The sequence below is a fragment of the Gopherus flavomarginatus genome, chromosome 1, assembly GCF_025201925.1.
Source record: "Gopherus flavomarginatus isolate rGopFla2 chromosome 1, rGopFla2.mat.asm, whole genome shotgun sequence".
NCBI lineage: Eukaryota > Metazoa > Chordata > Testudines > Testudinidae > Gopherus > Gopherus flavomarginatus.
In genome coordinates, this window is record NC_066617.1 from 208,475,258 (window position 1) to 208,489,967 (window position 14,710).

Here is a 14,710-nt window from a genome sequence, read left to right on the forward strand (position 1 = left end):
GTTGGTGAATTGCACTACTTGAGACAATTTAACTAAAACAGTTTGGCTAAAATCAAACAATATTCAAAGTATAAAACAAAAATAGGATAAATTATTTTTCCCTCCCAAGTTCCCCTGTCCATAATTAACATTGCCTGTTGGAGGGTTGACAGTATCACTGACCTGCTGCAAAATGCTTCAGAGTTAAGGAAAACAACCTGCTGTCTGCTCCTGGTCTCAGCTTCTCCCAACTCCACAGGGCACATGGCCCTTTGTCAAGCAGCTGCCCTCAAGCAGTCTGACCCCAGCAACAGGGAACCTATTGGAGTGGACCCAAAACTACCACACCCAATTCCAGAAGCTTCTGGTTGTGAAGTGCTAAATCTGCCAAGCAACAATGACCCAAACACACAACATACCTCCCCCTATGGGTCTTTAAAAGAGATAGCTCCCTATTAGGCAAATGGGTTACCTCAGTGGTTCTCAAACTGTGGATTGGGACCCCAAACTGGGTCATAACCATAGGCGCCAACTTTTCCCGATGGTGGTGGGTGCTCGTGCCCCCCTGCCCCTGGCTCTGCCCCACCCCCACCTTTTCCCCTCCCCCATTCCAACCTCTTCCCCAAAGTCTCCCCCCCTACCTGCCCCTATTGGACCCCTTCCCCAGATCCCTGCCCCAGCCCTGCCTTTTCCCCAAGCATGCCACATTCCCCCTCCTCCCCCCTCCCTCCCAGTGCTTGCCACGTGAATCAGCTGTTTTGCAGTGCAAGCACTGGGAGCCAGGGGGAAAAAGCAGGCACGAGATGTGCCCAGGGGAGGAGGCGGAGCAGAAGCAGAGGTGAGCTGGGACGGGGGGGGGCGGGAGGAGCTGCTGGTGGGTGCTAAGACCCACCAATTTTTCCCTGTGGGTGCTCCAGCCCCGGAGCACCCATGGAGTTGGTGCCTATGATCATGACCCTATTTTAATGAGGTTGCCAGGGCTGGCATTAGACTTGCTGGGGCCTGGGGCTGAAGCCCAAGCCCCACTGCCTGGGACTAAAGCCAAAGCCCAAGGGCTTCAGTCCTGGGTGTCAGGGCTCAAGTTATAGGCCCTCTGACTGGGGCTGAAGTCCTTTGGCTTTGGCCTCCCAACTCGAGGTGGCGGAGCTTCAGTGGGCTCAGGCTTCTATATGATCCACCTGGGGTTGTATAGTAATTGTTGCTGTCAGAAAGGAGTCATGGTGCAATCGAGTTTGAGAATCCTTGGATTACATTAATTTCACTGGCGCCTAGAAGTAACATCTCCCAGTAATGGCCCCATTACTTTCTTAGCTGCTGTGAAGGTGGGTACCTGAAACTGCCCGATCAGTTAATCCTAGTTTTGTTTTCTGCCTAGGCTAGTCCCCAACTCCAGTCTGATTTAACCCTTTGAGTTCAAATAGGCAGCAATACAAAATGGAACAGGGAAACCAGGTGACATAATATTCAGAAGAAATAATACAGACCGTAAGCTCCTGAGACAGCCAAGGGCTTTGGTCACATAATATAAATTTCAGGGCAACTCAGGATAGGGGAAGCTGAGATTAGCATATTAACTCAAAGGTTTTAATCTTCATATCTACATATCTAGCTGGCACCCAATAAAAGCACATCTCCCAATAAGAAAAATGAAACTTACAAAAATAGGTTAACGTATGGCAGCTTCTACCCATCCTCGCTATTGTCATTGGGCTCTACTGCTCACTCTGCAAAATTGTTACTGCTAATTGTTGTGATGGCTGCTCAGTGGTCTGTATGAAATGAGTTGGTGGTCTCAGCAGTTCTCAGTGGACAAGTGTCCACAGTGAGGAAAAAAGAAACCAAACAATCCATGCTGATATGCTAGCTCTCTCAGCAAAGAAAACCAAGGACTAAATGAGCATTGAGAACGAACTGCCCCTCCAGAACAGGACTGAGGCACATGAACAGAATGGAGAAGCACGTACATCTGCTGTCCTGGCTGATAACTAGACAACTTCAGACTCAAAAGCTGTCAGGAACAGTAAATTTAAATTAAAAAAAAAAGTTTTTCAAAAGTAGGTGTTTAAAATTGGATACTTTAAGCCACATATAGGCACCCAAACAAACGGTCTGATTTTCAAAAATGCTGGGCACCCACCCACTGCCACGAAAATCAGGCCACTTCTATATATGTGCCTGAATCTGGATTTAGGTGCCTAGTTAAAGGCACCATTTCTGAAAATCTTGGCTGCTGTTATATCAGCTTTTAGGGTAAAGAGAAAAGGACAAAGGAGGTGAATTAAGATTTAGGTTGGGATTTTCAAAAGCACCAAAATGAGTTAGCAGGGCAAATCCCATTGACTTGTAGAGCAGTTCAATGCTGGACAGAACTTTGGTTAATATGACATTATAGCGCTCTGTGGTTATATCTCAATGATTTCCATAACACACGTCCTCAGTTTACAAATATAAGATGGTGGTTGTGTTTTCTAACGGCCAGGCCTACAATCTCAACTTGGGATCTGCAAGTCAGTCTGGATACTTTTCTTTTTGAATGTCTTCCCAGTAATAGAAGCTCTGCAGGAAAAAAATAGGCCCTCAGCATTGATAGCTCTGTAGCTCCACCAATCTTAATTGGCTTTGCATAAATCTAACTGATTGGAATTTAATAAAAGATTGCCTTGATCCACAAGGAAAATAGAATCAAGTTCACTCTTGCTTAGCTATGCTGCCTTTATACAACTCAGAGTGGTTTTTTTAAATCTCATTACAGAAAATCAAACTGTTTAATCAAGACATTGTGAGTTCAGTAGTGGGAGAAGAAAAGATGTTTGAAAATGAAATTAGACTGTTTACAAAAATCCGCACAGAGTTTCAAAAATGGGGGAAGCTTCTTGATGACAGTGCATTGACTGGTAAGTACAGGGGCTTGCCTGTGAAGCTGCTATGAAATACTCCACTTCACTTCTTTTAAGTGAAGTTGTAAGACAGCAAATAGATCATGTTAATGAAATTGAAAACTTGAAGTGATGAGAATTTGTCTACCAAGATCCTCATCTGGTGTGAACTCACATAGCTCCATTGAAATCAATGGATTCCCTCCATATCCATTGAAGTCAATGATGCAAGGACAATTTCACCAGCTGACAATATGCCCTTGGTTCTTTGAATAACTTATGTTAAAAAGATTTTTAAAAGTGTACAGTTTAAAGTCTAGCAAGTTATGAGTAATAAAATAACCACCTAAAGAACACCCATGTTTCACAGATAGCCCAGTCTGCTAATTGCTTATTGAATCCAGATCTAAAAGAAGAAGAATGTCTCACTGAAATTTAACTTTAACATCAGCTCAAAACATTTCTAAACCACTTAGAATACCCATTAATTCTGCCTTTTGGTGAACATGAAGCACGTATTTCTGTCGAGCAGCACCTCTTGCTATATGTTTTTAGCTGTCCGTGAATGTCGATATAAACATTGTTAAATGTAATTCTAAATGAATAGTTACAAAATATATGTAGGGTACATGTCACTGAGGGGCAACTACATTTAGACACAGGTGTTTTCTATTGTCTAATCTGTCCTATCCCTCCACATACCCAGAACCAGTTAATCTAAAGGTATTAGGTGAGTGAAAAAAGTAGGAAAACAGATGGAAAGAGGAGATAGCAGGTGAACAAAAACACAAGAAAAATAGAAGAAGAGAAAGCCAGGAAAAACTTGCTTCTTTATGATGTTACTTATTCCCTTCTGGAATTAGTTGAAGCGCTTATGTGTGTGAATGGGAGGTGCACCTTCATTACGTTTAAAAAGGAGATAATGATATTTCTGCCTTCCTTTAGAAAATAATTTGAGATCTTCCCCAGGAAAGAACTGTATATGAGGCAGGTATTATTGTTTATATAAACTGAAGTAATTGCAAGGTAAGTTAATCAAACAGTTCTAGTTGCAGATCATTAGAGAGATGGAATAAATATTAAAAATAGCAGATAAATGGTAATGTCAGGACTTTTACTGAATTATGCAGGCTTTTGGGCTTTCTATTGTAAAGTACATTGGAAGATATTTTTCTGGTTGACTGATTAATTTTACAAACCCCTCTACACCATCCTTCTAAAGTTTTGCCTCTCAAACTCCAATCTATTTGACACAAACTACACTTCAATCTTTTTTTGTAGTGTTTGACTATAAGCTCATAGGTATTTGAAATCTCTTGGAGTTTCTAAGAGGAATGGTCCTTGAGGAATGGTCCTTAAGAACTGAATGCAGCATTACCTGTGTACTTCCTGCCTCCAGTCATGCACGATTATGCTATAATTCCTATATCTACCCACAATAAGTCAAGATTGGACACCTTTAAAGCACTAGTAAATGTGGATGTGAGGTATGCATGTACCAGTCAAAGAGGAACAAATATTATTTAGGATGGCAAATTTCTCCAGTGTTAACAATGTTTTAGTGACAATGTTGTTTGAGTGTTCCAGGAAGTTTAAACTAGACTTTCTTATATGTAGCTGTCAAATTCTTTTACATCTTCCTCTAAAACATCATGTATTGGCCACTGCTGAAAGGGTATCAGACTGATAGGAATTGCTGTACTGGATCAGAATACTGGCCCATGTTCCTGTTTCCGTTAGTTTATATGGTCATCTCAATGAGTGAAACGGTTCAGTCTTAGAAGTAGTAATGGCATATTTTGACTCAATTCTACAAAAATGAACTTGCTTAAATGATGAGCTGTGTATTAGTTCTTCCAGTCAAAAGTATCTTCAGAACACAGAACTAAGCTTCCACTTTAAATCCATAATTGTCTTTATAAATTCATTAGATTTGTTATATTAAAATAGTGCTATTGTTTTAATGTTATAGATAGAAAAACTATACAACATGAAGTGTGGAGATTTGAAGAACAGTATCGTGGAAGAGAGCTCCCAGGGTTTACCAGTTACAAGACATTTGAGGCCATTGTAAGGCAGAGAATCATGGCATTAGAAAAACCAGCTATTGAGATGCTGAAGAAAGTAGTTGGTGAGTTTCATTTACAAAGTTTATCCCAAGCTTCAGAAATATTGGTTTGTCTAGATTTTGGTTGACATGGCAAGAGCTGTATCTTGGCTGCTTCAGGCAGGGGAAAAGAATCTGAATCAAACCAGTTTCAAGCCATAAGACTACTCTTTACTCAAATCTCTATGCCTGGTCTTCAGATTTTGACAGTACAAAATTCCTAAATGGACATTATTTCTGAAAAAGTTAGAAATGGACCACGATAGGAAAATAAAAAATCATCATAGATATGACAAAGAGAGATTAAAAATTGAATAGTTGAGGCAGTGTCCTTTGGATAGATATGGAGAATGACCAGTTTTCACAAATCTTGTACTACCAGTAGCTCAGTCCTTTACTTTATGTCTCTTTTCTCCCCTCAGAAATTGTCCGAAAATCTTTCACAGAGATTGGCAAAGATCATTTTGAGGATTTTCAAAATCTTAACAGAGCTGCAAAGGTGAGACACCATATGCAGTCCAGAGAAAAGCAACAAAAATGATTAAAAGTCTGGAAAACATGACCTATGAGGGAAGATAGATAAAATTGAGTTTGTTTAGTTTGGAGAAGAGAAGACTGAGGGAGGACATCAGAAGTTTTCAAGTACATAAAAGGTTGTTACAAGGACAAAGATGAAAAATTGTTCTCCTTAGCCTCCCGGGACAGGGCAGGAAGCAATGGGCTTTAATTGCAGCAAGGGAGATTTAGGTTGAACATGAGGAAAAACTTCCTAACTGTCAAGGTAGTTAAGCACTGGAAAATATTGCCAAGGGAAGCTGTGGAATCTCCATCATCTGAGGTTTTTAGAACAGGTTACATGAACATCTGTTAAGAATAGTCTAATTATTGTGCAGTCCTGCCTTGAGTGCAGAGGACTGGACTAGATGACCTCTTGAGGTCCCTTCTAATCTGACACTTCTATGGTTTTATGTAACCTGATATAAGACCAGCAATACTGAATGGCATAATGTATTGTATATAGAACTACATGTTACTCCTTCACTTTTGATCAGTCACTTATTTAATTGTTGTACCTTTAAGCAACTTGTAGAGATTCCTGCACCTTTATGAATATGTTGTGCAAGAAGGTAACAGAGAAACTAAATAGATGGAAATTTTTATACACAGGAGAAATTAAGGTTTGTTACATCATCCAGTAACATTGTCATTGCTATAAACTGTACATTTCCCAGCTTCTTGAATGGATTGCATTATACTTTACACTATATATGTGCATAGCACTGCACACAACAAAGATTGAGTCCCTGTACCAAAGAGTTTATAATCTCAGATTTCATTCCTGTAGGGATTTAAGCATGTAATTACTCCCAGATTGTTAAACGGGACTACTTTAAAGTCAAGCATGCTTATAAGTCTTTGCAGTGCCTGTGTTAAGCCAAGAACAGAAAACAACACCACAGGGAATGGAAAGGTCAAAGACAATATGATGATGGGGCTGCTTAGGAGATTTATATATTTCATGTGGGGGGAACTTTTTTTTGTTTATTTGTTTGTTTTCCTTTTTAATGTGACTATGGTCACTGAAGAACTAAGATTTGAGAAAAGGCTTTGAGAGAGAGATTGGAAGCCATAATTGGACAGTCAGAAAAGGGCTGCCACTCACAGGGAACTACCTGAAAGAAGGCCCAGAGGCATACACAAGATAGACAAGTTTATGGCCTAATTTTCAAAAGTCATTTTGAAATCTCTGGGAGATACAGGGGCTCAGCAGCTTTGAAAAATCAGGCAGCAATCAGGTAAGGAATCAGGGGTTACAGTGGATGAGAACCTGGATATGAGTCAACAGTGTGCCCTTGTTGCCAAGAAGGCTAACGGCATTTTGGGCTGTATAAGTAGAGGCATTGCCAGCAGATAGAGGGATGTGATCATTCCCCTCTATTCAACATTGGTGAGGCCTCATCTGGAGTAGTGTGTCCAGTTTTGGGTCCCACACTACAAGAAGGATGTGAGAAAATTGGAAAGAGTCCAGCAGAGGGCAACAAAAATGATTAGGGGGCTGGAGCACATAACTTATGAGGAGAGGCTGAGGGAACTGGAATTATTTAGTCTGCAGAAGAGAAAAACGAGGGGGGATTTGATAGCTGCTTTCAACTACCTGAAAGGGGGTTCCAAAAAGGATGGATCTAGACTGTTCTCAGTGGTACCTGATGACAGAACAAGGAGTAATGGTCTCAAGTTGCAGTGGGGGAGGTTTAGGTTGGATATTAGGAAAAACTTTTTCACTCAGAGAGTGGTGAAGCACTGGAATGGGTTACCTAGGGAGGTGGTGGAATCTCCTTCCTTAGAGGTTTTTAAGGTCTGGCTTGACAAAGCCCTGGCTGGGATGATTTAGTTGGGAATTGGTCCTGCTTTGAGCAGGGAGTTGGACTAGATGACCTCCTGAGGTCCCTTCCAACCCTAATCTTCTATGATTCTATTCTATGAAGTGAGCAAAGAAGAAGGCAGGGAGATTACAGGGAGACAAGAGCAGATGGGGAGGAAGGAAGGCACTACCTTGTGGAAGCTGAGAATAAGGCTGAATTTGGCTTGGGAGGCAATGTGAATCCTGTGAAAGGATTTTAAGAAGGTTTGAATGTAATTGTAGCACTGAGGAGAGGTAGATGATTTTCCCACTAAAGCTTTGGGTGGATTGAAAGGGTAAGGAATCTGGAAGGCCAGAAAGGAGGGGTTGCTATAGCTCAGGGGTCAGCCACCTATGGCACACATGCCAAAGACAGCACGTGAGCCAATTTTTAAGTCCTGGCAGGCAGCAGTGTGCTATTAAAAATCCTGCCCAGCCTGGCCCGGCTCGCTCTTCTCTGCCCTCCGCTTCCCCTGCCCCCACGGGGGAAGGGGGCAGAAGCTTGGTCCTGCCAGCTCCCCTGCTTATTCCCATAGTGTTCTGGGTTCCTGCTTCTCCTCCACCTCTTTGTCCCTCCCTCCCTGCCTGCCGATGAGCTGATGGCCCTTGCAAGGGAGGGGGTCAGGAAGGAGCAGAGTCAGTGTGCTTGCTGCTTCTTGCGGAGGCAGAGAAGAAGCGGGGGCAGGGCCTTGGGGTAAGGGGGTGGTGGAATAGGGGCATATCCCCTCCAGCCCCCTGCGCTGACCACCGTCACACACACCCAGCCCTCTGCCCTGAGCCCCCCACAGCCCCCAGGCCCATGCCCTGAGCCCTGTACCCTCCTCATACACACCCAGCCCTCTGCTTGGTTCCTTCACTCCCACACACACAACCCCAGCCCTGACTCTGCACCCACACACATACCCAGCCCCCCCCGCCCTGACACCTGCCCCCCCTCACATGCCCACAGCCCTCCGCCCTGACTCTTACACCACCCCACATACCCAACCCCCCCACACCCCATGCACCCCCCACATCCCTACCCCAACCCTGAGCACCAAATGGGAGCTCCTGCACCCCATTCCACCCCCACAATCCCACCTGCACCCCTTGCACCAAATGGGATTTTCCCAGGTAAGTGCTCCACACCCAAACCTCCTGCTCCAACCCTGAGCCCCCTCCCTCATTCTAGCTCCTGGCCAGACCCTTCAGCCCCAGCCCTGTGCTCAGTGCACTCCCACCCTCAGCTCAGCGCAGAGAGAGGAAGAGAATGGGCCAGAACCAGGGAGCAGGTAGGTACCCACTGTATGTGGGCAGGGCCAGGACCCCAGACTGGCAGCAGGGTGAGCGGGTCTGGCAACTGGGATCCCAGCTGGCAGTAGCCAGCAGATGGAATCCCTGAGTGGCAGTGAGCTGAGTGGCTCAGCCCACTGCCGGTCTGGGGTCTTGGCCACCAGCCCCGCACAGCCCACTGCCAGCCTAGGTGAACAGAACCCCAGATCAGCAGAGGGCTGAGCGGGCCAGTGGTGTGAGATCAACATTTTAATTTAATTTTAAATGAAGTTTCTTAAACATTTTGAAAACGTTTATTTTACAATACAACAGTAGTTTAGTTATATAATATATAGACTTATAGAGAGAGACCTTTTAAAAAACATTAAAATGTATTACCGACATGTGAAACCTTAAATTAAAGTGAATAAATGAAGACTCGACACACCACTTCTGAAAGGTTGCCGACCCCTGCTATAGCTGAACTATTAGCTGCACAGTGCCTGGCTGAAGGTTGGTTGGTTGGGCGTGGCCAAAAGTGTGGATTTTGTTTGTACTCAGGGAACTCAAGCAGCAGGCTTTTGGCTTTTCCTGTCCACAAGTGTAATGGGGGCACAAGGCGATGTCCTATTGCCCTGCCTTGCACCAGGTGACAGGGAGCCAGAATCTGGCTCTTACAGTGTGCTCTTGGAACCCTGTGACACCATGTCATATGTTACCTGTCACATGGGGCTGGTCCTGTACTCACCTGTACCACCTGTTGCTTAGTGGATTTTGATAGTTTTCTTCCCCCCTCATTCTCCCTTCACAGGACAGAATTGAAGACATTAGCAAGAAACAATCAGAGGAAGCCAAAACAATTATCAGAATCCATTTTAAAATGGAGCAGCTTGTATACTGCCAGGACAATGTTTACAGACAAGACTTAAAAGTTATCAGGGAAGAAACACCAAAGGAAGCAGACAACAATCTGAACTTCTCTGCCTTGAGTTTCAATTTTGGAACTGTCCAGAACCACCCTGCCATTAAGGATATGACTTATCACCTGGAGGCATATTTCAGTGTAAGTTTATGGATTCCTACCACAGCAATTTTTATTCCATTCCAGATCCTGCAGCATGTACTAATCCCATTCCCTTTGCAGTCAATAGAAAGAGTCTCTCTTTCTTTTTAATTTAAGAAAACACTGGAAACATTTATAAGGCATATAATCCCTCCCTTGATGTCCATGGATAACATCTTTTTGTATTAACTGGAATTTTGAACAGCCGATGCAAAATGTCTATGGGCAAATGTAGATGTGATGTGAAAGGCATGTACAGTATCAATGTACAGAATTGTTCTGTAGGTATAGTTACAGGTTGAGTGTATAGCAGAGGCTTGCTTCATCATGCTGCCATAGGCGCTGACTCTGTGGGTGCTCCAGGGCTGGAGCAACCACAGGGAAAAATTAGTGGGTGCTCTGTACCCACTGGCAGCCAAGCTCCCTTTACCCCCCCGCCTCACCACCTCCTGCTTCACACCCAGCGGCCGCCAAACAGCTGTCTGGTGGCATTAGCAAGCTCCAGGAGGGAGGGGGAGAAGTGGAAACATGGCACACTCAGGGGAAGAGGTGGTGCCAGGGCAGGGATTTTGGGAAGGAGTTGGAATAGGGGCAGGGAGGGGGCGGAGTTGGGGAGGGGATTTTGGGGAAAGGGTAGAATTGGGGGCAGGGGTGGGAAGAGGTGGGGCAGGGGCAGGGCCTCATGGAAGGGATAGAGTGTGGGGGTAGGGCCAGGGGCAGAGGGGGGGTCGAGCACCCACAGGAAAGCGGGGAAGTCGGCACCTATGCATGCTGCATCTGCCTTTTGATTGCTTCTCCTGCTCTAAGGTACACCAGTTTTCGCCAACTTAATGACAAAACTTCTGCCACCTCTGAATTTTGCCCTATGTCCATCAACTGAAAAATTAAGGCTCTGATCTTTAGCCTCAGCCTGGTCTACAGCAATGCACCACCACCAAAATGCAGGTGCAATGGCACAAAATGGATGCATCTGGAGACAGAAATCAGTACATCCATAAAACTAGAGGCAGCTATTGAACAAGCAGGCTTCACTTTCCAGTTTGTTCTTATGGAGAGAATAAACATATTATCAGGGGTGACTCCAGGCACCAGCGCGGCAAGCATGTCCCTGGGGTGGCAAGCCGCGGGGGGCGGCCTGCCGGTCACCGTGAGGGCGGCAGCCTCAGGCAGCCTTCAGCGGCATGCCTGCGGGAGGTCCGCCAGCCCCACGGCTTTTGCGGCAATTCGGTGGCCAGTAGGCGCACGACCGGCAGATCACCTGCAGAAACGCCGCTGAATCCGCATGTCCCGTCGCCAAAGGCCTGACTGCCGTGCTTGGGGCGGCAAAAACCATAGAGCCACCTCTGCATATTATGTCAGTTATTAGAAGTGGTTATTGTATCAGTAGATGTTATGAGGTAGAGTGAAAATGCAAAAGAGAACTTGCTTTTATACCATCTCACACAGACTTGTGGTGTCCTAAAGTGCTTCACTTGGCAATAGGTTAAATAATACCAGAGCAGTGACTCTACAGCAAAGAGCCATTAGACACTCAGCAAAATTTTCGAGACCCCATGCAGTTAAGTTCCATTGATTTTATATGAGAATTAGGTTCCTAGGTGTGTCACTTCTCAAAAGGGGATTTAAGCACCTAAATACTCTTGAGAATTTTACCCTCAGCTTGATGATTTGAAAGGAGAAGTTTTGGGCAATAGACTGAGATTTTTCACAAAAGTGTCCTTCATATAAGTTCCCTCTGCTAGTCAATCATCTTGAATAGCTTGTCTGAATAATAAATTGCTGCCTCTGTTGTACTCTGATTTGTTAGTTAGATTAAGAGGGAACTAGCTCAGGAAAATGCAATGAACTTTCATGGTTCTAAATAAGTGATCAAATCCCCATGATGACATCCTTTAAGGCTAGGGCATAGCACTAAGGCAGCCCTGTACTTCACGGGACTAATAAGTTCTGGATACTGGGAGTTGACTTTGGGCTGTGCCAATTTGACTGCTTGTGCCAGATGGGTTGATAATGTTAAAGGAGTTCAAATTAAAATCCTAAAATTTGAAATTTAGGATAGTACATTAGGTTTTTGTCAGTCCTACGTAATTACCTATAAGCTACTCCATTACTACCCCCAGCAGTTTGTGGAAGCAGAACAGCCACACGCTGTGGCTTCTGCGGAAGGAGTTTCTGAACTTGTACTTTACAATTAAAGCAGCAAAGAGTCCTGTGGCACCTTATAGACTAACAGACGTTTTGGAGCATGAGCTTTCGTGGGTGAATACCCACTTCTGACGAAGTATTCACCCACGAAAGCTCATGCTCCAAAACGTCTGTTAGTCTATAAGGTGCCACAGGACTCTTTGCTGCTTTTACAGATCCAGACTAACACGGCTACCCCTCTGATACTTTACAATAGTAAGTATTATTTAGTGGATGGCCTTCTGCTGGCAAATGTCAGCATTAATTAGGTTATACACGTAGTCAGCAGTGACTGGTCTGCCTTGTGTTTATGCCCCTGAGAATACTTACGGTAGAAATTAGCAGTGCGTCTCATTCATGTTTTCAAATGGGATTTTAAAGGAAAAGTTGCATCTCAGCTGTCTGAACCATTTACAGACTAATTCATGAAGATGCTGGAACAATCACTTGACACAGAATGTTGTAGCTTCTTACTGACTCTCACTAGAAAGCCCTTTCCCTGTCCTCTTTTTGATAGTAATGTTTTATAATCATCTTCTGTTTTCAGAGTGCAGGGAAACGTCTCTCCAACCAAATTCCTCTGATAATCCAGTTCTACATCCTTCAGGACTTTGGAGATAAATTACAGAATTCAATGCTGCAACTTTTACAAGAAAAAGAAAAATTGAGCTTCTTTCTTCAGGAACGGCAAGATGCTGCTGATCAGAGGCATTTTCTGAGTGGACGAATTGATCGTCTGACACAAGCTCACTTTCGCTTAATGAAATCTTCTGTGCTGTAATCTCTCTGCTTTAAATGGTCTGTTTCAAATGTCAGTTCTTGGTACTGGAAAAATCTATAATCAGAGCTTTATATAACTCTTTAGAAATTGTGCATCTATCTACCTTGGTCTTAAAAACTGAATTAACTAAGTCAGAGTTTAGCTAAATCACATAATTGCGTTAACATCATCAGTTATGTATATGCCACATGTTCATCTGTGAACCATGTCATAATTTCATTTTTAAAGTCTTGTTTTAGTTAGTTTAATGTATAGCATTATGAATTTCCTATGCTTCCTTGTAATTATGTTGCTACTGGGAAACATTCTGAATGTGTTCATTTTAACAAGTGAGGGCATGAGCTCTCTGGTACATACCATACAACCTTCAGTAGGCAAATGAATTAAACCACATTGCAGTGAGAGACTGAACAAAAAGTGTAAGTATATTTTAAATGTGTGCTTTCCTACTCGCTTTTTTTGTTGTGTTCTTCCACATGCTTTATTTTAGCCATGGAAACTAATTAGTCTATTTTAACATTTTGGAAGTATGGTACATATTAAAAAAACCAAAGGCAAATGTCACTTTGAAAGTGTAGTGTGAAGATATAAAGTTATTAGATGCTGGACTGAGATCCTGTGTATATGTTTGATACCTGATGTCCTGGCCCAATCACTGGCAAAGAACCTAATCTTAATGTGGCTCAATAAATAAGGAGTTGAGACTAAGTTGTTTCTGTGAGTGTGTACTGTAATTATGCTTCTATGAAACTCTACAAGTACAATATGAATTTTAATAAAGCAACTGAAGTTGATACTATCAGACAGTTCAATGGCCCACCCAAAGGAGTGGTAGAGAAGTATACATAGCTCAGGTGGACCTGTGTTTTTGTTAGCCACCATAGAAGAGCTGAGGAGCAAATGGGCATAGACTGACCTATCTTTAGTGTTGGTGACAGCCCAGTGGTGTGGAAGCTTTCTTGGCCCTACTCAGCTCCAGAAACAGAAGTCTTATATTACCACTGGGGGAATTCGGCATCACTGCACATGCACAGAATTCATGTCCCCTGCAGAAGTTTTTTCTCTGCAGAAAATATATTTGGCTGGAGTGGCACTGCAGTTACACCTTTTGCCCATAAGGTGGCACCAGAACAGAGAGCAGCTGGCTCACCAGCAGTAGCAGCCAACAGCTGGCTGCATTCCTCACAGCACCCTGCCTGTGGAGCCAGGTGAGGAAGCATGGGACATATAGGTGGACGATGCACGCATGACTGCTGGGGGGGGTCACTGACTGAGGTTCAAAAGGGCTAGTGGGGGGGACAGACAGGGACAGGCGCTAAATGGAAATGTGGAGCAACATCGTATAGGGCTGGGGAGTGAGGAGTGGCCGAGTGGGGATACAGAGACATATAGGGATGAAGGGGGGAGGAGGTTACAGGGACACATGGGGATGAGGCAGATGTGTCTGACTGAATGGGAGAGGCTAGAGGTCAGCCATGGTCTGCATGGAGGAGGCTCCCCAACTCCCTAACAATCTCTTCCCCTCCAAAAAAAAACTTCTTTTCCATATTTCTCCCACTCACACCCAAGAACCCTCCAGTTTCACTCCCAGGCTCCTTCCCAGCAATTACTTCCCTCTCCCTCAGCTCCTCTGTTACACCGACTCCCCCAAGCCTTTGCACTGCTTCTGAGAGATGTGGGAAATATGGTTCTGTAGTGTAGTTTAAATGAATTATTAGGCAAAGTTCTGTATTAATTTGCCTAGTAAGGAATCTATTTGTCAAAAAACATTTCCTGTATTGTGACAGACATATTTGCTGACAGACACTTTGAAATAACAGCAAAGAATCCTGTGGCACCTTATAGACTAACAGACGTTTTGGAGCATGAGCTTTCGTGGGTGAAGACCCACTTCCTCAGATGCATCCTCAGATTCACCCACGAAAGCTCATGCTCCAAAACGTCTGTTAGTCTATAAGGTGCCACAGGATTCTTTGCTGCTTTTACAGATCCAGACTAACACGGCTACCCTCTGATACTTGACACTTTGAAATAAATTACCAAAATAATTGAAAGTGGCATGATTATA

At 43.9% G+C, this 14,710-nt stretch overlaps 1 protein-coding gene across 1 annotated transcript in view; it reads left to right on the forward strand.

Moving 5' to 3' along the window:
* The window catches only part of LOC127039543 (interferon-induced GTP-binding protein Mx2-like), a 29,166-nt gene extending 15,848 nt beyond the window's left edge, over positions 1-13,318 (forward strand). Inside the window, exons 9-13 of the mRNA XM_050933280.1 lie at positions 2,732-2,873; positions 4,828-4,986; positions 5,385-5,461; positions 9,426-9,677; positions 12,409-13,318. Coding sequence (XP_050789237.1) covers positions 2,732-2,873; positions 4,828-4,986; positions 5,385-5,461; positions 9,426-9,677; positions 12,409-12,642 — 864 coding nt within the window. The 3' untranslated portion in view covers positions 12,643-13,318. The remainder of the gene's footprint in view (positions 1-2,731; positions 2,874-4,827; positions 4,987-5,384; positions 5,462-9,425; positions 9,678-12,408) is intronic.
* Positions 13,319-14,710: the final 1,392 nt, after the last annotated feature.